At 42.5% G+C, this 26,839-nt stretch overlaps 1 protein-coding gene across 2 annotated transcripts in view; it reads right to left on the bottom strand.

The window, feature by feature from the left end:
- WDR3 (WD repeat domain 3) overlaps positions 1 to 26,839 on the bottom strand; it is a 120,676-nt gene that overhangs the window by 49,027 nt on the left and 44,810 nt on the right. For both annotated transcript variants that reach the window (XM_030204016.1, XM_030204015.1), the window contains exons 8-15: positions 23,557 to 23,649; positions 23,340 to 23,441; positions 22,975 to 23,072; positions 22,379 to 22,480; positions 19,265 to 19,495; positions 17,932 to 18,025; positions 16,697 to 16,798; positions 7,992 to 8,077 (exon numbers count right to left, since the gene is read on the bottom strand). In XM_030204016.1, coding sequence (XP_030059876.1) covers positions 7,992 to 8,077; positions 16,697 to 16,798; positions 17,932 to 18,025; positions 19,265 to 19,495; positions 22,379 to 22,480; positions 22,975 to 23,072; positions 23,340 to 23,441; positions 23,557 to 23,649 — 908 coding nt within the window. The remainder of the gene's footprint in view (positions 1 to 7,991; positions 8,078 to 16,696; positions 16,799 to 17,931; positions 18,026 to 19,264; positions 19,496 to 22,378; positions 22,481 to 22,974; positions 23,073 to 23,339; positions 23,442 to 23,556; positions 23,650 to 26,839) is intronic.

Genomic DNA, 26,839 nt, shown 5'->3' on the forward strand with positions numbered 1-26,839 from the left:
GAAGCAACTTACCTCTGCCTGTCCTCTGACGTGTTTTCTCTGCCGTGTATCCCGCCTATGCGGACACAGGAAGTTGTGTCAGAGGAGGCAGGACAAAGCAGAGGAAACACACCCGAGGCTAGCTGGAGGCAGGTTGCTTTCTTTTTTGATGCTGACAGTAGCTGGCAGGAACTCTGCCAAGGTGAGGACGCTTATGGCCGGGCCCCCCTTGGAGGTCAGGTCCGGGGAAATTTTGCCCCCCTCCCCGCCCCTTGGCAGCACTGGATTAAACCCTGGTCACAAGGTTGAATCATACTGGTTCTTTTGGTGGCAGAAAGACCTGCTTTGTTGCAGTCACGTTACCGATGTCAGTGTGCACTAGGCAACTGTCCACAAACAACAGGACTTTCCTTTTCCTTTGTTTCATTTTTTTGTCAAATGCAACCATTCAATCTTCAAACGATTCCTCCGTAATCCATATATGTTTGTTTGTCTTGTAGGTCACCGGAATGCTTTTAACATTTTTCTAACAGTGTGGATTTTGTGAATTTCCGATTACAAACAGCAGGCACTTGTCAGTACATAAGTAATGCCACACTGGGAAAAGACCAAGGGTCCATCGAGCCCAGCATCCTGTCCACAACAGCGGCCAATCCAGGCCAAGAGCACCTGGCAAGCTTCCCAAACGTACAAACGTCTCTATATATAAAAGGCACCTCCAACGTTCTAATGAAGCCTCCAGCCGGAAGTTTGAGGCGGTCTAGATATCCGGTGTGCACATGAGTGTCTGCCCCGCCCTCGCATCACAACGTGATGATGTCGAGGGTGGAGCAATGACACTCGAGGGGAGAAACGGAAAGGGAACAGGCGCGGAGACGGAGCAAGGAAAAAAAAAAAAAAGAGCGTCCCGACATGGAGCGAACCAGGAACAACGTGCGACGGAGGGAGGGAGGCAGGCAGGCAGACAGCCTCAACGTCGGAGGGCGAAATGGACAAGGCACAGGCGCGGAGGCGGATCAAGATCGCTGCTCACCACACTCCCTCACAGTTCACAGAACCCCAGCAATTGCAACCCCTCCCACCCACCCAAACACAGGGTCAACGCGCACTCGCTCCCGCACCCCCCCCCAGGGCCGCCGCTCACTCGCACCCCCCCCCCCCCCGGAGGCCACCACTCACTCTCCGAGGTCGACGGAGGCAGCGCTTTAAAGTAATGCCAGCTGAGAGGGATACGCACAGTACAGCAGCCTCGCGTTCACCTTTCCCCTTCTCTCTCTGCGTCCCGCCCTCATTTCCTGTTTCGCAGAGAGAGAAGGGGAAAGGTGAACGCGAGGCTGCTGTACTGTGCTTATCTTCCTCTCAGCTGGCATTACTTTAAAGCACTGCCTCCGTTGACCTTGGGGGGTGAGTGGTGGCCTCCGGGGGGGGGGGGGGGGGAGCGAGTGCACCGCGACCCTGTGTTTGGGTGGGTGGGAAGGGTTGCAGTTGCTGGGGTTCTGCAAATATTGAGGGACTGCGGTGAGTGGTGACCTCGGGGGGGGGGGGGGGGTGAGCGACCACCGACCTTTGGGGCGGAGGGGTGCTGTTCTCGGAAGGACGGGGCCTGTAAATCAGAGGACACAGAGGGAGAGGGAGGGAAGGGCCATGGAAATCAAAGGCCACAGAGGGAGACGGAGGGAGAGAAAGGGAGGAAGGGAGGGAGGGAGGGGAAGCCTACAACTCACAGGGGACAGGGAGGAGGGCCTACAACTCAGAGGGCAGAGAGACAGGGAGGGGGACACTCTATATGGGTGAAAGGAAACATACAGAGACATATGGAGAGGAGGGGAGACCAGGGGGAGAGAACAGATTGCTCGATGTGGACAGGAGGGGATGCCAGGGGACAGGACACACTACACTCACTCAGACAGACACACACTCTGGCTCTGTCTCAATCACACACTCACTCATACTCACTCACACGCTCTCTCTCTCACACATACTCTCTCCTAACAGTTCCCTTAAAAACAAAATTACAGAAACTTGCTAGCGCCCGTTTCATTGCGTTCAGAAATGGGCCTTTTTTCCTAGTTCTATACATGTTATTCCTGGAATTGTGGATTTTTCCCAAGTCCATTTAGTAGCGGTTTATGGACTTGTCCTTTAGGAAACCGTCTAACTAACCCCTTTTTAAACTCTGCTAAGCTAACCGCCTTCACCACATTCTCTGGCAACGAATTCCAGAGTTTAATTACGCGTTGGGTGAAGAAAAATTTTCTCCGATTTGTTTTAAATTTACTGCACTGTAGTTTCATCGCATGCCCCCTAGTCCTATCCTACTATTTTTGGAAAGCGTGAACAGACGCTTCACATCCACTCCACTCATTATTTTATATACCTCTATCATGTCTCCCCTCAGCCGTCTCTTCTCCAAGATGAAAAGCCCTAGCCTCCTTAGTCTTTCTTCATGGGGAAGTCGTCCCATCCCCGCTATCATTTTAGTCGCCCTTCGCTGCACCTTTTCCAATTCTACTATATCTTTCTTGAGATGCAGTGACCAGAATTGAACACAATACTCAAGGTGTGGTCGCACTATGGAACGATACAACGGCATTATAACATCCTCACACCTGTTTTCCATACCTTTCCTAATAATACTCGACATTCTATTCGCTTTCCTAGCCACAGCAGCACACTGAGCAGAAGGTTTCAGTGTATTATCGACGACGACACCCAGATCCCTTTCTTGGTCCGTAACTCCTAACGTGGAACCTTGCATGACGTAGCTATAATTCGGGTTCTTTTTTCCCACATGCATCACCTTGCACTTGCTCACATTAAACGTCATCTGCCATTTAGCCGTCCAGTCTCCCAGTCTCGTAAGGTCCTTCTGTAATTTTTCACAATCCTGTCACGAGTTAACAACTTTGAATAACTTTGTCATCAGCAAATTTAATTACCTCGCTAGTTACTCCCATCTCTAAATCATTTATAAATATATTAAAAAGCAGCTGTCCTAGCACAGACCCCTGAGGAACCCCATTAACTACCCTTCTCCATTGTGAATACTGCCCATTTAACCCAATTCTGTTTCCTATCCTTCAACCAGTTTTTAATCCACAATAGGACATTTCCTCCTATCCCATGACCCTCCAATTTCCTCTGTAGGCTTTCATGAGGTACCTTGTCAAACGCCAGACATGTTGCAGCAAATTGTGGCTGTGAGGTAGTCTTTTGCACTTTTTCCAACCATGAAACTTCTTTTTTTTTTTTTTTTTTGAAGCAAGAGTTCTGTCTGGTAACAGTTTGTAAAATATGCCAGTTTCATCCATGTTGAACACATCTAGTCTGTAATCCTCAATTATTTCTAGCAAACGGGAAAACCAGTTGTTCACTGCCTCTTGCTCTACACTGGCATACTCACCAGCAGCAACCCTGAATACAACGTTATGGCGAATTTTAAAGTGTTCAAGGAATCCATTGGAACATTTCTATTCAGGTAACCCCATCTCTTTAGCCAGAGATTCGGAAACCTCTGTAAGCATCGGTCCACTTACTGGAACTTGTACAGCATGGGTCTGGTTTAAACCACTTTAACAATGCCTCTTCAATGTCCATGTACAGACTAGGTTGGATGTGCTTACAGCTTACTGCTGCTAGTGATGAAAGAAAATCCTTGATTATTTTGTCTTGTTTGTTAGCTAGCTTTCACGGTTGAAATGTCAATCCCAAATTTTTCTGCAATGTCTTTGAGCTTACAGTGGTTATCTAACATCTTTATAATTTCCATTTTTGTGTTTAAGTCCAAATCGACATGCTTATGCTTAGCTGGCATTTTAATGTGCATTTCCTTGTCATCCATACCAGACCAGTCCAGACTAATGGGTTGTGTCCATCTACCAGGAAAAGGAGACAGAGAAAATAGTTCCAAGTAAACCGCCTCTTAAGGGTATCGTGCAGTCTGGAATGTTCAGTATTTTCTCTGTCTCCTAGCAGATGGTGGACGGATCGTGCAGCTGCTGTGGATTGCTGGCTGGTAGCTCCTGTTCCAGATTCTTCCAATTCTACTATAGCAAGCTAAATTGGAACTACCGCCGGCCCAACGCGGCCACCAGTGGTAGTTCCGGCACGAGAATGTGTGCCATTTCCGGCACTTCTGAAAAAGAACTCTTTCTCTAGTGTGGCACTAACCCGGCGGTAACCAGGCATCATTGCGCACTGCCCGGTTACTGCTGGAGTCCTTACCGCCACCTTAATGGGTGACAGTATGTACTCCCTGCTGCATGGCTACACGGTAAGGGTTAGCATGGCCATTTTTTTTTGAGGGGGGGTTATCCGTTGTGTTAAGAAGGGCCCTGGCATGCGGGAAAAATGGCCCCCATGGTTACCACAGGGCCCTTTTTCTTGCAGCTTTGTAAAAGGACCTCTTAATACAGTGATTCCCTAACCTGTCCTTGGGGAACCCCAGCCTGTTAGGTTTTCAGGATATCCACAATAATTATTCATGAGATTGATTTATATACACAGCCTCCTTGGTATGCAAATCATCTCATGCTACAAATCCACAATATGGTCTTCTGAAACACTATTTCAAAAATCATAAAAATGTTGAAAAAAAGTATCATTTTATTAGGGTTGCACATTTAACGCATTAAAACGTTAGTTTAGCAGGGTTAAAAACAGTTTGGCTAATTTCCTAAAAGTCCATAAGCCATTATTAAGATGGATTTGGGAAAATCCACTGCTTATTTCTAGGATAAGCAGGATAAAAGCTGTTTTACTCTTTTGGGATCTTGCCAAGTACTTGTGACCTGGATTGGCCACCGCTGGAGAAACAGGATACTGGGCTTGATGCACCTTAGGTCTGTTCCAGTATGGCAATATATGTTCTTATATTCATATTAACTTGCATTAATAATTTTAACATGTTAATTACAACAAGTTTCCTGCTCCTTATAACTCTCTCTGCGCTTCCCTTTCGTCCTGTCCTATGGTCCGAGATCTCTCAGGTTGTTCCTTCTGGTATCTCTTTCTCTCCTGTCACCACCTTCCCCCCTCAGCACATATGTACACGCTCCAGCATCTGTCATTCTCCCCCTCCCAGCAACCCTCCGAACTTGCCTTCACAGTCAACAGTGTTAAACACAACCCTCTTCTCTCTAGCCAGGAGTGCTCCCCTCTGTAGCATCTTGCCCTCAGGAAACAGGAAGTTGCATCAGAAGAAGTTGGATGCTACAGGGGGAACGCTCCTGGCGAGAGAGAAGCAGCCTGTGTTTAAAGCTGTTGACTGTAAAGACAAGATCGGTAGATTTCCGTGGGAGGGGAGGGAGAGGAAAGCAGAGATGCTGGGACCAACAGGAGGAAGGAGAGAGAGAGATGCAGTCTGGGGAGTGGGGTGTGGGAGGAGACTGAGGCGCCAAACTGCAGGAGAAGGGAAGGGGAGAGGCAGCCAAGCAGAGATGCCAGGACTCAAAATAGGGGAGATGGTGCCCATTGAAGGGAGGAGAAGGGAAGGGAGGAGAGGAGATGCTGCCCAAGCAGGGGAGGGGAAGGGAAGAGAAGAGAGATAGAAGGAGATTGTGCACATGGAGGGGAAGGATGAAATCAGACAGATTTGAGGTGGAAGAAAAATGGAAGAAAGTTGAATGTGAAAGATGGATTATAGAGCAGGAAGTGAAAGAGAACGGAGGAGAGAAAAGAAATAGTGACTAGACAGGAAGCTCTGGAAACAGAGTTCAGAGCATACAAAGGGAACAAGATGGTTAGAAAATAAAATCACCAGACAACAAAGGTAAGAAAAATGATATTTTCAGTGTAGTAACTAAAATATGTCAATTTTGTGAAATTATACTTTGCACTGTACAGGAGGAAATGTGAGGTGGACACTTTATGCAATTAATCATACAATTAAAAATTTCAATTGCGATTAATTGCATGATTAACATTTTTGATCAATGTGCAGCCCTACTTTTTATCAATGACAAAATATATGGTGACATCACTTTTATACGGAGATTTCCATTTTAAGCCCTTTTCCATTTTGATGGAATCAAATCCTCTAGATTTAATGAGTTAATGGGGGATGAAGTTGATTTCCCTCTGGCTACGTCACAAGAAATTTTTTCAGGCTTTGTTCCTTTGTCTAAAACTATTGTTTTATCTAGTTCGGCTACTGGACAGCCACAGATATTACATCTTTAACTGAAGATTAAAGGATATTTGGAGTGTGGTGACCAGTACAGATTTGGCTCTTCAAGGTGATTTGGAAGAAATCACTCAATTTTCACAGGAGACTATTACCACTATTTACTAAGCAGCGCTAGTGACTGCTGTGTACTAATGCCAACACAGCCCATTCAATTTGAATGGGCTGTGTCGGCATTGCCACATGGCTTAATAAACAGGGAGGCAAGTTACAGGAACAGGTTTCCTGTTAGTTGAATGCTGAGAGGAAGTTGCAAAAGATGGAATCCCATGTAGTCTCTTCCTTGGCTGCAGGGGACTTCTAGATAACCTACATAAGCAAACTGAGTTTTTGGAAAATATTACAAGATCAAAAAATTTAATGTTATTGAATTTTTTCTAAGACTGATTTGTTATCACCCATATTGCATTAAGGAAACGCTCAGGAAAATGATTTACTTCATAATGTGGATTCCTTTCTTGTTTCTAATTTTTGTTTCTTCTCAGCTGTGGAAATTGATAATGTCCATACGGTTGAAAATGTTTCTGTAAGTCTGGATTTAACTTATTTTCTTGAATCTTCAGTGGATGAGATACTGTCTAGAGTAACATTAGTGGTTACACTAGGAGAGTGTGTGTGTACAAGAAGATTACTATATTCCCTGATGTTTTCAAGAGTCACTAAAGCACGGAGAAAGTTATTTTTTCAACTAAGATCATAAGTCTTGGTAGTACACCTAACTTTCTGTTTTCCCTGAAAGTGGCTAATGATTTATCAGAGAGCTAGATATAGAGTATATTAGTGAATTCTGCAGCGGATAAAATTTGGAGTACCAGGAGATGGAGCTGGATAGGTTTCCATCACTTTACAGGCCTTTTTTTCTTTTGGATTTATTATTGGAAGGATTAATATGCACATTAATTTTGTTCTAACCTCAGAGTTGTAACTTGCTATCTCAAGGGAGGTATGAATTGTGTGCAAAATGTTTTCCTTTCTTTGTTTTCTTATTTTTGATTGGAGTATTGAAAAATAATTTATTGTATTTACTCTTTTTTGTAAAGTATTAAAATTCCAAAAATAATGTATTTTATATATTTATGCTTGTTGCACTTGATTTTATAATTTTATCTCCTACCTTCCAAGACTGTAGACTTCATATACTACTACTATTTAACATTTCTAGAGCGCTACTAGGGTTAGTATTTTGACAATATGTCAAAGGTGCCAAAGACAGACACTAATAAGTAAGAGTAGTCTCTCTCCTCACTTTTCACTGTATGGACTTACAGTCTTAGAGCACCATATCAAAAGAAATCACACATGATACTACTCATAACCCAAAGTGAACATGGGACTGTGTCTCAACCAAGTTAGGGGTCCTTTTACAAAGGTGGCCAATTTTAGTGCACACTAAAAATAAGCATGTGTTAAACATTAGAGACACCCATATATTTACATGGGCGTCTCTAGCATTTAACACATGCTAATCTTTAGCGCATGCTAAAAACGCTAGTGCACCTTTGTAAAAGACCGCTTTAATACAATAACATCCTACAAGGTCATCTTGGTGTCCAGTCGAATTTCTTCTCTTCCAGCCACCAGAGGTTCTGCCTACTCCAAGGAGTCAACATACAGCCTGAAGCCCATCCTAACAACATAGCTACGAACCATTTTTGGTCTCTCTTATTCTTTCCCTATTTTCTTCTTTGCCTGTTTCTTCCATTCTATCTGATTTGATTGTAATTGTATCACCTCTGATCTGAAACATTGTAAGCCACTTTGAGCCTGCACAACTGTGGGAAAAAGTGGGGTATAAATGTAGGATAAATAAATAAACAAACAAACATACCTGTTTTGGGGGTTATTCTCATCTTGTACCAGCTCAAACTCCCAGAACTTCACACATTTATCAGCACCGCCTGTAACAAAACCCCGCTTAAGCAAGGTGGAAAAATTGATTTAAATAAAAATACAGGCCCCATTGCACATAATTTCACTAATCATAAACAGTGTAAAAATATACATTAAATCTGTATGCTAGACAGATATTTTTTGGGCAGCGACTCTGCATTAAGGGTCACCATCCAAGAAAAAGATTTAAGTGTCACAGTGGACAATACATTGAAAATCTTCTGTTCAGTGTACAGCAGTGGCCAAACAAACAAAAAAAACACAACCCAAACAGAATGTTAGGAGTTATTAGGAAAAAAATAGAAAATAAAATACAAAAAAATTATAATATTCTTTATCACTCCACAATGCAACTTCACCTTGAGTATTGTGCGCAATACTGGTCGCCGCATCTCAAAAAAGATATAGCAGAACAAGGAAAGGTTCAAAGGATGACCAAAATGATTAAAGGGGAAAGGGGAATGGGACTTGATATACCATATATCTGTGGTTTTTGCAACTACATTCAAAGCGGTTTACATAGTATATACAGGTACTTATTTGTACCTGGGGCAATGGAGGGTTAAGTGACTTGCCCAGCTACAAGGAGCTGCAGTGGGAATCGAACCCAGTTCCCCAGGATCAAAGTCCGCTGCACGAACCAATAGGCTACTCCTCCATATGGAACTCCTATGAGAAAAGGCTTTAGAGGTTAGAGCTCTTCAGCTTGGAAAAGAAATGGCTATGGGGGGATATGATCAAGGTCTACAAAATCCTGAGTAGAATGGGTAAATGCTAGTCTTATATTACGTACAGATGAAAATGGGCATTTAGGGGGTAATTCTATAAAATAGGTGCTAATATTTATGTGCCTACTGTGCATGTAAATGATTACAATAATGGCATATATGTGCACAGATATGAGCGTAAATGCCAAAAATGTGTCTAAGTGATATTTTGTACGCACATATTTTTGATAGCGTTTAGTTTGCAGGTGGGCATATACATGGGCAAAGTGCACACTTACGCACATAAAAAAAAAAACCTCTATAGCAGCTTCCCCCTGGAAAAATATCTTGTTTTAATGAAGATATACTACAAAATATGTTACCCAAGGATCCTCCGTTTTAAGAAAATTATGGAAGGACTACAGATATATATAGATATAGACATATATTTTTTTTTATGGAGGCAATTTCTCCAAATGGGTTATTTTTGCACACAAAACATGAATGACCCTCATGCCTAAAGTCAGGGTATATAGAGTACTATAAAACTTGCATCATGCCAAAGAGCTTCCCTCTGGTGTTCACAAGAATTAACATGTATCGGCAACTGTGACGAAACAGTGGGTTTCTAAGCCTGTAAACTGTATTATTTTACTGACGGTGTAGTTCTCCTAATTGGTCAGCAGATGGCGCGTGTATTCAGTTTTAAGCTGTTACAGAAAGGCTGTTTTCTTCTTTAGTTTAGCACAAGAGAGGAAGTTCCTACAGTCCTGTGGCTAGCCACTTTTGAAAGTGACTGGCTGTATCCAGCCAGCAATTACTGGCTTTTCTCTCAGTCTCAGTCTGGGAGTATAGAGGTAAACATCTCTGTCCTGAGATCTTGTTCAAGACTTTATGAGCAGATAACTTCCTGAAACTCCCCAGGTAGTAACAAAATGTTTAGATAATTTAAGAATTAATCCTATTTTAGTTACTTGTTATTGTGTGCTGTTTTTCCCATCTGTTTTTATGGTTCACTGTTCAATATTTTATGAAAATAAACATAATTGTTTATTGGCTCTGATGTCCTAGACTAAGAATCCTAATGGTTTGTGTGTTGGGTCTGTGGGTGCTTTCTAGGAACTGTGTGGGACCCCTGAGAGTGTGGTCCCAGTGTCCTAGAAATCACCGGGGAATACCTTGCCCAAAGGTAAGTGGGACCCAGTCGGTGGGGTGGAGGGTGCTAGTGTAGAGCACAAGCAGCAGGTGGACCTGAGCTGTCTAAGTGGCTACAGGGGTAGCCCCAGGCGGGTGGCTAGGCGTTTCGTGACAGCAACCTATACAGGTGTGTTTACAAATTCTTTTTGATCAAGCCTGTGGCACCCAAAACAATGAGAAATACACTTGTATCTTTCTGCCACATTTTCTTAGTCTCAGACTGCATTTCTTGGTACCTGAGAATCTTATCTCTCTCCATATGATTCACAGGCTAATCACTTGGGACGGACACCTCTATGATTAATGCCATTCTAGTGTTTTGCTCTTTTACCACTATGTCTTGCTTGCATCAAGCTTTTTATCTGTGGGGATGGAGATGTCCCAGGTGATTATAACCTCTTTGTTTTCCACAGTCCTCTTAGGGTCATGATACCGATGCTTTTCCAGTACACTGATGTTGCAATGTTTACAGAGCTGCCAATTAATGAGACATTGTCACCTTGCTGTGCCTTTCCGTATACAAATTTTCTGCCACTTTATAACCAGCTATGAGATGAGTAACTATTTCCAACTCTTTCTTACAGAATCTACAGATGTTGGTTGTACCAGTTTTTTCCCATGCTGTGAACCATCTCGTCCATAATCTGCTGTCCTGAGTGCTATCAATCTCTCATCCTTGTTTCAGTTCTCCTCGCCTTAACCATTCATGTGTCTGAGCTTCATCCACAAATGGCTCCTCGAGCAATACTTTATATTTTCCACTGTATTTGAGCATTTGCCATTTGTTTTTCTGTCTGCTGATTTACTTCTTTAAAGAGCTTTTTTCCTGTTTTGCATACTCTGCTGGTTCCATTCCTGTGCTTACAAGTGGATTCTCACTCATTCCTTCAGATTGTCAGAATGCCTGCCCAAGTTCAATGGACATTTGCTCTCATACTTTAGAACTATTTGCACGTTTGGATCTATTGATGCTGTTAAATAGACCTGGAGATCAATGATAGGTCCATATTTATAATCTAGGAATGTACAGTCTTGGAATTCACCGATTCTTATAGACTACCTTATGAGTATGGAGGAGTTTTCTTGTTTGTACATCCAATTTTTCAAGATATTTATAAAGCCAGTCCACAATTCCAAACCTTACAGGAATTGCAGCGCTGGTTGATGGCCTGCACCTTATTTTTTTATGTTAGAACACTTCTCAGTATCAATTTTAATCTCTTATAATACTCTTTGCAGGTTTTTCTCTCAGTACTTTATGCTGGGCTGTTGCTCCTTCCTCTACTCCTATTTACATATCCCTTCCTGATCAAGTTTCTGGATGGCACAATCATTGCTCAAAGAGATGTTTTCAGTTTTACTCAATTTTCCTCCTTGGAAGACTGCCTTAGTACATTTATCCAGGCCAAAAGTCATCCTGCTACCATCTGAAAAGTTTTTTTTTTTTTACTAACTGGAGTTGTTCTGCCAGATGTTGTTCACTGGAACTGTAGAGATTCAAGTCATCTATAAATAGCAGGTTTAATGTAACCCCTGGGTCTTTGCCAGTTCTAGGATTAAGGCCAAATCCAAAACCCAAATAGTTAAGCAGTGTACTCAAAGATTAAGTGCTATACAAAATAAGAGTGGTGACAAAGAGTCTCCCTAGAATGCTGGATCCTGATATTAGGAATTACAAACTGTCCATTTTCATACTGGATATAATGTATTTTTGCCACATTTTCATGACGAAGTTAATATACTTGATTAATTCAGAGTTCATTTTGTACATTTCAAGGCAATTTATTATCCACTAGTAAAAAAGGCCCGTTTCGTACAGAAATGAAACGGGCGCTAGCAAAGTTTTCCTCGGAGTGTGTATGTTTGAGAGAGTGAGTGTGCGCGCGCGTGTGTGACAGAGGGAGAGTGAGACTGGGTGCGAGTGTGTGTGTGAGAATGAGAGTATGTGCCAGGGTCTCCCCCCCCCCCCCCCCCGGTCTGTCTCCCAGTTGCAGGGGGGATTCCCCCTCCCTCACAGTTCCAGGGGGGTTCCCCCCGTCCCTTTTTCCAAGTTGCAGGGTCTCCCCTCCCAGTTGCAGGGTCTGTCTGTGTCCCCTCTCCTTTTGTCCTCAATTTAAAAACGACAATGTGAAGCAGCAGCTCCTAGGTTTGCTTGTTTGTGAGTGTATAGCAATGACGGCTGAGTGGGGGAGTTGAAACAGAGATTAACCAATGGGCTTCCTTCCTTACCGTACACTTGCTTGGGTCACTTCCACTCCTGTGTATTAAACATCCTGAAGCATGTCATAGGTTTGCTTCTTTTGTTTTCAGTGAATGGGATGACGGCTGCGCTGGAGTCGTAGCCAGTGCTGTTTCCTCTCCCCCTCCCGCTTCCGAGTCGCCAGTGGTCCTCGACCCCGAGCCCTCACCCGCCTCCTGCACATTGGACACTCGCCGCAGCCATTTGCTCGCCGTGTTGCCGCCCTCCCTCTTCGTCCTGTGCGAGAGTGTGAACCTGGCCTCTCTCCTGCTTTCGGCTACTGATTGGCTCCTTGAATGTGCTCCGCCCTCAACGTCATTACGTTTGACGTGAGGGCGGGGCCCACATCTGCTGCTACAGAGCTTCGAACAAACGAACTGGCTTCATTGATGTCAGTGGTCAATGGAACGTTGAGAGTGCTTTTTATGTCCAGATGGGGCGTGGCCTAGGGCGCAGATGGCCGTGGCTGAGTGCGGGAGTCCGAATAGCCTAGGTCAGGAGCCACAGTTGGAGAGAGGTGAGCTTCAGAACATCTGAGGGGGATTCAGAATGTCTGAGGGGGATTTTATTTATATAGATGAGTGACACTATCTTATAGGGCTGCAATTCAATTAAAATTTTAATTGCGATTAATCATGCGATTAAAGGTGTTATTTATTTATTCCCCCCCCCCCCCTCCACTGCAGCTCCTTGTAACTCTGGTCAAGTCACTTAACCTTCCACTGCCCAAAATCACAAGGAACCACAGTGAGAAAAAAAGCCATATCTTTAATCGTGATTACAAACCTTAACTGAAATGCAACCCTAAAATAATTAAAGAATAAAAAGTAATGAAAAGATAAGAAACACAAAATACAAATTGAAAATTAACAAATTAAGGGGCCCTTTTACAAAGTGGTGGTAAGTCCAACACAGGTTACCCATGGGAGACTTTACCACCACCTTAACAGTTCTCCACCGCATGGTCACGTGGTAAGGGTTATCTTACTGCATGGCCATTTTTTTTAGGGGGGTGCTTTTTACCGGCTGCAGTAAAAAGGGCCCTGGCACGCAGGAAAGATGCCCCCTCCCCGCCACAGCAGGGCCCTTTATCCCACAACTTAGTAAAGGACCTCTATAAAAAACAGCATGCAGATGGCTATAAACAACCTTACAGTTTTCACACTCTTTCTTATAATCAATCCATGCTACATTGAGGTTTCTGCTTTTCTTAATACTCTTTTTTTTTTTTGGGGGGGGGGGGGGGGGGGTTAAGCAACAGCTGGTCTTTTGTTCCATATGCTTCTCTCTTATTGCTCTTCTGCTCGGTTGCCATGATATTATTACAGTCTATCTATATATATAAAAGGCACCTCCAACGTTTGATGAAGCCTCAAGCCGGAACTTGAGGCGCCCGAGATATCCGGTTTGGCCTTCAGTGTCTGCCCCGCCCTCGCGTCACAATGTCATGACATCGAGGGCGGAGCAAAGACACTCGACAAATCAAGGAAGCCCAGCTCTGTTTCCACTCCCCACAAGGTTCGTCACCTCCTCTCTCCACCCCCGCCCCAAGTACGCAGCTTCCCCGCCCTCTCCACTCGCCCACGAGGTCGCCGCTTCCCCTCTCCACCCCCTCCCCCAAGGTCGCCTCTTCCATCCTCCACCCCCCCCCAGTTCGACGCTTCCCCTCTCCATCCACCTGCGAGCGAGGTCGCTGCTTCCCCTATGCTATGCACCCCCCCCCCCAAGGTCGCCTCTTTCAAACTCCACCTCCCCCCCCCCGAGTTCGCCGCTTCCCCTCTCAACCCCTCCCCTTGAGGTCGCCGCTTCCCATATCCACCCTCCCCCCTCAAACATCGCTACTTATCTTAAACAAAAACAACGGAAATGCAGGCAGCCTTCAGCCATTGGCTGTCTGCTCTGCAGCCACTCATCTCTCACTGGCCCTGGAGCGCAGGAACAGGAAGTTCAAAACAACTTCATGGTACCTGCGCTCCTAAGGGGACAGAAAGAGGAGAGAGGAGCAGCAGCACAGCACACAATCAATGCCTGAATGCTGCATTCAGTGCCTGGGAGCAAAGAACAGGGAGGGAGGAGGGCAGGGGGGAGGGAGGGCAGACTGGAAAGTTGACGGTGAGCAGAGGGGGAGGAAGAGGAGCACAGAAGGGGAAGGGGAATGCACCACCTGCTTAAAACACTCACACATATACACACACACACTCTTTCAAACACATATACTCACTCTGAGGGGGGGAGGGTGGCCTGGAACTTGGAGGGTGACTGGGGCGGTGAGAGGAGGGGGAAGAAGAGGGGCACGGTAGGGGGAGGGGAATGCACCACCTGCTTAAAACACTCACACATACACAGAAACACACACACACGCTTTCAAACACACACACTCTCTCCTTCCTTCAATCAATCACTCACTCACTCACACATAAAGTCTATATATATCAAACGCACATTCTTTTTCACAAACACACTCTCATTCTCACAGACAGCCTCACTCTATGTCACACACACTCGCACATTCACTCAGTCTCTCTCACACAGTCACTCTCACACACACACTCTCTCTCTCTCTCTCTCTCTCAAACATACACACTACCAATGAAAACCATGCTAGCGCCTGTTTCATTGCTCTCAGAAACGGGCCTTTTTTACTAGTATTATAATATATCCTGCCAGCATCTATTGCAGTGAACAGCTTATAAGGTAGACAAGTTATTGGTCTGTAATTTTGGGGATGGTTATTTACATCTCCCTTTGGGCACAGAAGCATTCTTCCTGTTATTAGCCAACGTGGTGTCAAATCTTTATGCTTGAACAATTGGTTTTCGCAGTTTTGCATATCTTGGTGAAGAGATGTTAACCCTCTGAGCCAAAAGTTGGTCATGCCATCTGTATCAGGGCTCTTCCAGTTTGGGGCTCTTTTCACCCTGTCTTCCAGCTCTTTTGTTGTTACTTCAGGCCATTCCATATTGCTTGCCCATTTCAAATACTTCTGCATGCAGGGTAACCAATTTGCTTCTCCATATCCAGAATGTATCTGTTTCAGCTTTAGTCAGTAGTGTTTTCACTATACTGATGGTCTTTCCCAGTTCCCTGTAGAACTGCTTTGAGTTCTCTCTAAATAATTTTTTTGATACCTCTTTTTTCAGTTTCTTTCATATCTCCACCTTTTTTTTTTTTTTTTACTTCAGCACTTTTCAGTTTAATGTTTTGGATATTCCTCAGTACCTCTGGTGATCTTAATCCTTTTAAATACCCATCTACCAAAGACAGCTCTGCTCACAAAGATTTTATTTTTTTAACCATATATGTTCAATCATGATCATTAAACTTATTTTTTTTAAATACCTTTTGGGTGTCATGTTTATTTTGCCATTGTCTACTCTAGTATTTCTATGGTGCTGTAGACACCTGACTCTCCATTTGAAGTTAACGAGACAATTTTATGTGGTCATCTTTCAGGCTGATCACATTTGGGCTGAATATCAAGATAAATTTAACCAAAGTTGTCCAGTTAATTTTATCTGATTATTACCAGTTGAATATTGATCCCTTATGGCATCACCGCCTGTTTATATCAGGTTTATTTATGCTGAAACTTGTCACAAAATGCCTAGCTACCCACCTGGGCTAACCCTGTGGCCACTTAGAGGATCTATCCCTAGCACAGCTCAGGTCCACCTGCACCTACCGCTTGTGCTCTACACTAGCACCCTGCTACCATGGGGTGGGTCACAACCGCCTCTGGGTGCGTCTCCCGCTCTCAAATCATCCCCAGTGAATTCTAGGTTACTGGGGCCACACACCCAGTGGTCCCACAGTTCCTAGGAAGCACTCACAGACCCAACACACAAACCACCAAGATTCTCAGTCAGTCCAGACAAGCAGAGGCACTAAACTAAAAATGTTTATTGCCATGAAAAATTAGAACAATCAACAGAAAAGGTGCAATCAGCAAACAGTAACAAGTAACTTAATATGGATCAATTATAAAACTAAACATTTGTTTACTATCTAAATAGTACCTGGGACGATCAGGACATATAGCTGCTCACAGGTTATCAAATATAACTGTTCACAGGTCCTCAGCAACAAAGAAATCTCTCTCTTTTTCCCTGGCTAAGACTGGAGAAAAAAAAGCCAGTGCATCCTAGATGAATTGAGCTCCTGGGCCAATCAGAGCCCAGAACAACAAGTTTTCAAAAGTATACTGTATCTACTTCCTATCTGTGTTAGACTAACGAAAAAAACAAAGTCATTTCTCTGCAACAGCTTTAAACAAACATGCACCACCTGCTGGCCAATAAGAGACATACACTTCAAGAATGAAGGCTTAAAAACCCACTGTTTTGTCACAAAGCACATATGTACTATGCTTGCAAAGCTTTTTATCAGTCAATTGTTACTTGCAGAGGCATGACTGTATTTAGATACATTTTATTACATGAACAAAATGAAGTAACAGCCTGATTTTACAAACTTTACTAAATCAGTTTACTGGTCAGTTACCTGGTCAGGTGCAAGACATATACACCACAAGGCTCCATCATGAGCATCCACAGTCTCCAGCAAACTTCCAGAAGCCAAATCAAACAGCTGCAGTTTTCCTGTCTGAGGACACAACATTCAGCTAACAAATACTGACAATTACCATTTCTTTACCAGATAAGCAACACACCCCATATCTCTTGGAGGCTACTTTAGAAGCATCCCACAGATAAATAGCAGCATGTGCACATGTAGATCAGCCACACGTATAAACAGTGATTTCAGAAATCTGCTATTTATCCTTGGAGATCCACACTATACAAAGATTTCAAGGGCATTTGTTTGGAGCAATACATGGGGTATGGATAATGTGGGCCAAAAATATAAACAGATATTCTCCATGTTACAAGAGCAGACATGTTGGCCAAATATTTTGAACATTGTCTTTCACACCTGAACAGCTACTAGCTTGAAGAGTCAGGTGCAAAGGATGGTGGTACCCCTTCCACCCTAAGCCAATAATTACTCTCTCTTAACCACCCCTCCCCGACTAAGCAAAGCTCCTCCCCAACCAATCAAAGATCCCTTTTCAAACTACTCCTAACCCCACTGGCAGTTAAGATCCCCTTCCCAACCATCCAATCCCATCTCTGGCACCAACTGGTGATCAGGAGTAATGCCCAGTTGCTCCCACTCTGTCCTGTACCTGGATTCAAAATAGTGCACCGCTGATCTCAGTGGGAAGGGAAGCAGTTTAGAGAGGGTGGCTTGACTGGCAAGGGAGAAAGGGGTTTGTATAGGTAGTGAATCTACTTCAAGGTGACAATTAAGAGAAGTACTTACATGCTTCAAGGGAGGTTCAGTGGTGCACGGATGTTGAGAGCAGCAAAGTTAAAAAGCTGCCCCCTCACTGATTTGAGGAGAGTAGAACACATGCAACTTTTTAAAATCTCTGCTCCCTCTCTGTACATGACAGCAAATTCCCTCATTTTTGCCAGTGTTCATCTAAATATTTTACAAAAGGCTCCATATTTGCCAGAGCCTTTGTAAAATACAGAGGGAATTGTTCATGTCTCAGTTCCTCTCTCCATGATGTAAAATGGGCCCTCATGTTTCTCATAAATGTCACTGCACCAAAATTTCCAAAAGATTCTGTGTGCCCCAAACCATGGTATTTCTGAACTTTACAAGCTCCTCCCACCCCCACACTAAAATTTCAGTGACTGGTTAAGTGCCCTGAAGTTCTTGAAGAGTACCTTTGTTCCTATGATGACCTGTCTGTCTCCTGGCACGAACAGAGAGCACAAAGCATACTCACAAGACATTGTCCGAATACACTGTAGAGTTGATCTGAGAGAAGAAACATATATAGTCTTAAGTATATAGCACCCATTTTTCCTGTTTATTTAACAGAAGGATAAATAGAAACACACTATTAATTCTGCACTGAACTTTAATGAGGAAGAATTTATATTACAGAACTACAAACTGTGATGGTAAAACATTTTAGAGAGCAATCAACAATAAAATGTTATTTTACAGTTCAAATAAGCTCTTCTACTACAAACTTTGTTACAATTAGAAATTACTTCTTAACATAACAGATGAGCCACTTATTTCTTAAGTATATTCTGACAGGATATTAAAATCTATAGTTACTTCAAGTCAGCTAGTGCTTCCCAACTATGCCCTACAGGCACAACTAGTCAGTGCAATATTTGCATACACCGGATTTGTAGTTTGTTATGGAAAGGGTAGCTAAGTAGTCAGTGGTGGTTCAGAACTCTGTCTGAAATCCAGCTGTTGATATCTGCACCAGTGAACTGGGGGGGGGGGGGTTCCCCCCTTTTTAGAGAGCTGCATCTGTATTTATTCAGAGACTCTAGCCTCATGGTTCGGGAGAATAAAGTGTGACTTATCAGGAAGCCATTATCTCACACATAAATCACAGGCAAAGGAGAACCTGTGTGTGCCTGTACTAACAGTCATCACCTCGTGCCATTGTTCTGGGGACAACAATGTTTATTTGAGTAGAAGACATAGGGGATATTCACATATTGGCTTCTATTTCTGATCCCAGCTTACAGTATGGTGTGGTGTAGTGGGGTCAAAGAGACTAAAGGAGAAAAGAACAAAGGCTAGGATCCAGGAAAAGTCATGTTCTCGTGGCTGAAGAAATGGAGAAATTATCTTTTTGAATTAACCTACAGTAAATACCAACCCCATACCCACACTACAGTAATAAAAATTCCAACAAGAAAGTCATAATTCACTCACTCTTGTTCAGCAGGAATCCAATATCAAACATTTGGAGGCATTTTACACCTACTGCTCTAAGAAAAGGACTTCAGTAAAGAAGGGCTGACGACAGGCTATTTGCTTCTTCAAGAGCATTAAAACTGAATTTATGAATAAAAGTATGTCATCACTACAGAGAAAATCTCTGTTTACTAAAGAACAGACAGCTTTTGACAAAAGTCAATCTGTGCATATTTATATAAGAAATAAAATCAAAACTATTTATCTTGAACACATGGGAGAAGACTTTGCATCACTTCATGAAAGATATGTTAGAAACAGAAACCAAACCTGTTCCATATTTTCACTGTTTCAGCAGCAGCAGACAGCACTGCGATATTGTCTGAGCTAAATGACAGCGTCCTCACATCACTGCGGTGGCCCCCAATAGTGATTTTGGCTGTCTTGTTACAGTCAGGAACCTTTGCCATTGTGTTCAGGGTGTAAGACTCAAGGCAGTTATTCTGAAGTAGTAACACAATCTTCAACTCTCCCTTCGAACACATCACCAGGTCAAATGATCTGTGATCAGAATACAAACAGCAAGATTTACTCTATGGGGCAATTCTATAACAGGGTGCCTGGTTTAGGCACCCCAATGCAGTAACAAGTGTGCCTATCCTATAACGGCATCTGGGCACGCTCATGCTGTTATAGGATACTAGTGTAAACACACATTGGTCCACCTAAATTTATGTGCAACCACTTACGCCAGGTCAATAGCAGGTGTAAATGGGCACACCCATGCAATGCAAGTAACTATAAGTTATGCACATAAGTTGGAGCCATGCCCACAATTACCCCTCCCCCCAAGTTATGCACTATAGCACTTATGTGCTCCTTTATAGAATAACGTGTAGTGTACACACGCACATAACTGCTATGTGCACATGATACACGTAACTGCGTACACCCAGTTCTAAAAGGGCCCTTTAAGTCACTGAGGGGCTTTTTACGAAAGGGTTGCTGCACGGCAACCTGGAACTACTACGCCAGCCCAATGTGGCCACTGGAGTAGTTCCGACTTGCCGGAAAATATTTTTTGAATTTTTACCGTGGCACTAACCTGGCAGTGATCTGGCAGCGCAGTATGCTGCCTGGTTACCGTGGGAGCCCTTACTCCACCTGAATGGGTGGCGGTAAATGCTCCCCGCCATATGGACATGTAGTAAGAGTAATCTTACGACATAGCCATTTTTGTTTTGGGGGCTTTTTACCTGCTGTGGTAAAAAGGGCCCCGGTGTGTGGGAAAAATAGCCCTCGCTGCTACCGCAGGGTTCTTTTTACCGCAGCTTGGTAAAAGGACCCCTGTGTTTGTTGCCTGAACCTTATTCTGCACTTCAGATATGGTAAAAGGACCCCTGTGTTTGTTGCCTGAACCTTATTCTGCACTTCAGATATGGTAAAAGGACCCCTGTGTTTGTTGCCTGAACCTTATTCTGCACTTCAGATACTACTTATAAAACATAAAACAAACATTGTAAGAAAAAAATTTAAGTGGAGAAAAGTGATGGTTATTTGCAGTCATATAATGTGCATTAATAGAGAAGACCTTCCTAATTTCCACGTGCTCAGTACATACACTGCACATACTGTAGGTGTAGAGTGAAGATGGAGGTTTGCAGACAGGACTGCCAGAAAGTAGGGGAGCGGATGGTGTTTATAACCGCATAGGCCACTCTAAGTAAGAGGTGTCGCAGGAGCATCAGGCCATGCATTGGTGGCTCAGTACTTTGAGGCAGGAAAGAATGTGGACTTGAGGTTAAATGCAAGCTGTTTTATTTTTATTTGTTACATTTGTATCCCACATTTTCCCACCTATTTGTATGCTCAATGTGGCTTACATAGTACCAGAGAGGCATTTGCAGACTCCGGTGAGAACAAAGTGATGTTATGATAAGATAAAGTTCATGTGGCATGGCCACACTGGGGAAACGTACATCGGAAGAGTTGAGTTTTGTCCATTATGTAAAGTGGTTTCTGGCGATACCTTCTTGATTTATTTGCAGTCTACAGAAAGATTGAAAAATCAGTACGACTAATAGATAGGTACAGAATATTGACGTATTATATGGTGGACACACATGAAGTAGGCAAATATTAGGTACATTAAGCAGTGGAGTTTTTTTGAAGCTGCATGATGGCACACCGAGCTCATGCCTTATAGCCTGCGAAGTTGGGCTGGCTGGGTGGCGACTCTGAAGCTTTTTTCTCCACTTTAAAATACACACAATCAAGTCGAGGATTGAGAGGGTGTTCCACATCAAAGTTACACAGCTTGTGTGAGTCTGTGTGTAGAATTTCATATATATAATAAAGACAACCTGCTTTGAACCAAATGTCCAATATGAGCCCCACTCAATTATAAGAAATACCACTGCATATTTGAGCAGTACTACTGGAATCCTCTAACTGAAATGGTATTCACAGGGGAAATAACCCACTTATCATGGATGGTGACCAGGTATCTCTGTGTTCAGCTGGTGTCCAGTTGAATACCTAATTACTGTCAGTCACAAAAAGTCCAATATGGCTGGTATCCCACTGAATAACCAAATGCTACCAACTGCTAGAACTCCAGTGCACAATTGCTCTCGGGTCAAAGTGCATGCTGTTAGTCTCTATATGAGTGAATTCCTTCAAAAAGGCGGTAAATAAATCCTAATAAATAAATATCACATTTTGCCTATATTGGCGTCTTCAGGAGACTAAAGCTAAAATAAAAATAAAATGCACAACCATATATTATCTAAACCCAATACTACTTAGAACATCAAAAAAAAACCTTTGTCAATCTCACAGCTTTTGTATTATATTGTATTACTGAGGTATTCATTTAAGGGCCAGTTATTGTATTATTGAGGTGCTCGTTTTAGGGCCAGATATTGTTTATAATTGAGCAGCACATATTCATTAGGTATATCTTAAAAATCTGACTTGTTTTCAGCCCCTGGGGACTAGGAGTGAATACTACTGCCATAGCCAGTCAGGTTTTCAGAATATCCACAATAAGCATACATGATACACATTTGCATGTACTGCCTCCATTGTATTCAAATCTCTCTCATGCATATCCATGTGGATACCCCAAAAACACAGCTCTGTAGGTGGCAGAGCCGGTGGTGGGAGGCGGGGCTGGTGGTTGGGAGGCGGGGCTAGTGCTGGGCAGACTTCTACGGTCTGTGCCCTGAAAATGGCAGAAACAAACCAAGGTAAGTTATACACAAAAAGTAGCACGTAGCACATATGAGTTTATCTTGTTGGGCAGACTGGATGGACCATGCAGGTCTTTTTCTGCCGTCATCTACTACGTTATTATCAATGCTACAAGACCAGCTTGAGAAACACTTCTTTACAGCAAAAAGCATATAAATGCAGAGAGAAAACTAAGAAGTGATTTCTCACTTGATTTTGGAAGAAGCTTTGATGTTAATGAGCCGCTGTATTTCATCTTGAAGATTTATTTCAACATCGGGCTCTGTTTCATCGTCTTCCACATTAGATTTCCTGGAAAAAGGCCACACAATAAAATTGCAGAGGTATATTGGCTGCCTATACATAGGGCAATGCAAAACCATAAACAGGCTTACAACAAAGATTCTAAAGTGTAAGACCTGGTCTTTTTTGAAGATTATCATAGTATATATGCATAATGACATAGAAAATAATAATTTCATATTCTAGATTTTAATCTCAAGGGGTGGAGGTTGGGCCCAGCTTCCTTTGAGCTTTCAGCTCAATCATAACTGGTCTCCATTAGACTGCAATGCTAAAAGCTTCATGCATGTCCAACCATTACATTTCCCCCCTATTTTATATTTCCCTGCCAGCTCATTTAGCCTACTCACTGTCATGACAGTTCTCAACTAGGAGCTATCCCTAGCCAACCCGGGGAACAGAGTACACAAGCCAGAAAACTGAGCTCAGTTCTCTCTGCATGGGAGTATGCAGCACTACCTCTGATAAGGCTCTAGTTTTAATTAGATTCAAAGTGAACTTACTTGGCCTTTTTCTTTGCTTTCTTCATTTTCTTTTCCATTTTCTTGTTTATTTCATCCTCACTGAGGATATAAAATACTTCCAGGACAGCATCTGTTCCCTTGTAAAATAAGGCAGAAATCTTTAGTGGAAGTACTACCGGGCAGCTGTTATGTGAAAATAGCTAGCAATCTACCCGGTAATTATAAAAGACTTCAACACACACATTTAATCACCAGCCAACTACATGGATCTGCAGAATGTAGCCTATACAAAACCAATGCACATACATACAACAGGTCATATGCAACAACATCCCTCCAGACAGGCAGGACCCAAGGCTCTCAGAGAAGCACAGTCAAGTCAGCTGGAAGAATGGGTAACTCACATGGCAAGCCAGAATCTTTCCTGTGCAGTCACTTCTCAGGGAGACAACTCTGTCCCTTCCCTCTCGCATAATGGAACCAGCTTTTCGGCAGTTCAAGATGCGCTGGCCAAGAAAGAAGAAAATGATGGTGATACAAATTTACTGCAGACAGGCCACTGAAAATCCCCTGTCTGCAGCACTCTGAGCAGATAGTGCTATGAAAGATCTATAATGTTACCTCCTCAGGACTCTCCTCTGACTCTTCAGTGTTCTCCTCATTGCTAGGTAGGCCTCTGTATTTTTTTAATTCTGGCTCTTCTGGGTCTTTTGTCTTTTGAAGTAGAAATAACATTAAATGATACTAAAATTAGTTGTATCCCCACCAACAAACAAAACTTTCATATACAATCCAAAATATTTTACTAGATTTCTTCATCTGATATAATGCTGTGATCAGTGATTATTATATAGTACATTTTGTTTTGCAGCAGATACAAATTATTACTAAATTACAGAGTAGATCATGCTAGTAGGAGGCTGGCAACACATTAGATACAGCATACGGTCAAAGTAGGATAAAAGTCCTGCAAGAAACAAAATGTACTCTGACATCCTTATGAACAGAACCATGTAAGATAACAAAAGAGTACAGCTGTGGGGCTATGCTATCGTCCAACTGACTAAGATGAAGAAATAGTGAAATGCTAACAAAATTAGAAAAGCTAATAAAATTGGCAAAAGAAAAACCCCACAACAACACCACTAATAAGATGTTATAAATTACTAATTACAGATAGTCCTGGAATTCAGACAAAACACAAGACCAGATGCAAGGATAATGGTGGTAGGGCCACTTGACAGAACTGATAACACATCGAGTCTGACAATCAATAGAGGGGTTTGTTATGGAAAAATACTGAGAAAACAATTTTAAAAAAGGGAGACTATGAAAATGTTATAAAAAAAATATTAAAGTAAAAGAAGAAGTTGCAAAGATTGAAAGTTTTCATGAAATATGGACACTGTTTAAAAATACCATCTTGAAAGCCCAGACCAGATATAGTCTATGCTTCAGGGGAAAAAAAAATCAAAGGAAGACCACGTGACTGGCAGCATTGTTAAATGACAAGTTGAAAACAGGCTATTAAAAGCCAAAAGAACAGATGCAGAAATGGGAAGCTGATTCAAATGCAGAAAATACATAAGAGTATAAGCAATGGCATTTTAGTTGTAATGCATCAATAAGGCAGGCCAAAAGAATTTGAAAAGAAGTATGCCATAGAGGCAAAAACTCATGATAAGTACATTCAAAGTAAGAGGCCCATGAGATAGTCTGCTTGACCACTAGATGACCAAGGGATAAAGGAGCACTATATAAAAAGCCCTGTGCAAAAGGAATGGCATGCAAAGAGATGAAGTATACTGAAGCTAGAGAACCCTGATAAAATCGAAACATCATCAAATCAGTAAGGATCCTAAGCATAGAAATTGATGGAGGGAAAAAAAACCAACCTTTTACACATGCAAAAGGAACTTTTTTTTTTTTTTGAAAATGGGAAAACAGATAAAAACCTGAATGCAAGAAAAATGGAAATAACTTGTAGTTGAAAGAACCCCAAGCATCAAGTAACTAAGAAGCTGCAGTTGCAGTAGTAAGCTAGCCATATTAGTAAAAAATAGTTAATGGAGAGGAAAGAATAGTAGATGGCATGGATGGGCAGACTGGATAGGCCATATGTTCATTTTTCTCTCTCTCTTTTTCACATATTGATTTCAAGTGCACAGATAACAAGGAAAGCTGTACTGCACTAGATTTTGTCCTCCAGCTAACTTAAGAGCCTCAGAACAACTCAGAGAGAGTAGTTAAGAACCAAGTCACCTGTGACGATAAGGAGGTAAAAAGGAAGGTGCACCCAGTGTGAACATGACAGGAACAGGAGACCTAGTCAATAAACCTGGAAATCAACAGCTGAAATTCTGCTGTGCAACAGTAAGAAAAAATGCCCATGCCATCCAGAGCCTGCAAAGAGAATGGAAGAAGTACTAACCATCTCAGCACAACTACTCAGTTCATTCTTTCCCTCAAGATATTGCACAATCCCAGCACCTGAACAGCTTGCTTCTATTCAACCACTCTGCCACCTCTGTAAAACAGCTACTTCTCTTCAGATTCCCATCTCTCAGAAGTACAGCTCTCAGAACTACGAAGTATCTTTGTCTCAGGGAATGAACTTCTGAAGATTTGCTAACTGTGAGTAAACTGGCTAGATTTATTCAATAGAGTAAATTTCAGAAAATAAAGAGGCTCCAGGTGTGTGCTGGTGTGCCGAGGTTATACTTCTTGGATATTAAAGCTTTAAAGATATTAAGCTTTAAAAGGCCTTGACACCACTACTGAGCTACTACTGTGAGCAAAATCTAAATAAATAAGTCAAAGGAAAGCAGAAACCTTGAAAGTAGATAAACTGAATGAGATTTCAACAGGCTTAAAAAGGCTGAATCTCAGAGACGTAATGTGGCTTCTGATAACCAAGGTGCCTTGGAAGGATTGCTAGGCCCCAAAGAGCAGAATGTGGTTCATATGGAAACTCACTGTCCAAAACAAACAAAAATCAGCCAGGGACACAGGCATATCCTGGTGAGGAAAAACGAGGTCACTGGTAAAGGAAAGAAACTAGAGAGACTTAGGGATAGTCACTGCTTATCATGGGATTAAGTAGCGTGGAATTTTGCCACTTTATGAGATTCTGCCTGTTGCTTGTTACCTGGACTGGCCACTGATGGTAACAGGATAATGCGCTAGACAGACCCCTTGGTCTGGCCCAGTAGGGCAACTTTTATGTTCTTATGTTCATATGTGAGAAAGGAACAATCCAAGGATTGAGAGGGCTACCAACCAGGAAGAGTTCCATTCGTCCAACAGTCTGACTGAGAAGGCAAAACCAGTGTTCAAATACAGTGAACAAAGAAGCTTTATCTAAGATATAGAGGCAGAATTTGGGTCAACCTACAAGGTCTGGGACTTTGGTTATAAGGGTGACTACAAAGAATGCCTTGCCAACCTTGACTGCTGCTAACCAAAATAAACATACAGTCAGCTGACCCAGTAAGCCTATGGCCACAGAGAAAGAAGAGAAAATAGAAACTGAGGTCCAGAAAAACAGCAACTGTCCAGAGATGGATCTACTGAGGAATAAAAAAAGCGTGACAAAATAGGCCTGTTGCATCTGCCTGTTACAGGAAAAAAATTCATTTTAAAAGTCAAGCACAAAGAGAAGAGGCTATACTTTAGTAGCTATACACAGAAAACAACTGAAGCTACTATAATTAAGAGATACTAATAACATAAAGGTTGTGGCCACTGAAAGAAACGAACAAGTGTCTTGTGAACAAGAGAAAACAAAGGTGTTTTATTTAGCAGAATTCCAGAGAAGATAAAACAATTAGTACTCAGTTGCCAAACTACCTTTCGGGAACCAAAAAAAGATTCCCTCCCTTGTTGTTGTTTTGTTTCTTTTTCT

This window comes from Microcaecilia unicolor, chromosome 5 (assembly GCF_901765095.1).
Source record: "Microcaecilia unicolor chromosome 5, aMicUni1.1, whole genome shotgun sequence".
Taxonomy (NCBI): Eukaryota; Metazoa; Chordata; class Amphibia; order Gymnophiona; family Siphonopidae; genus Microcaecilia; species Microcaecilia unicolor.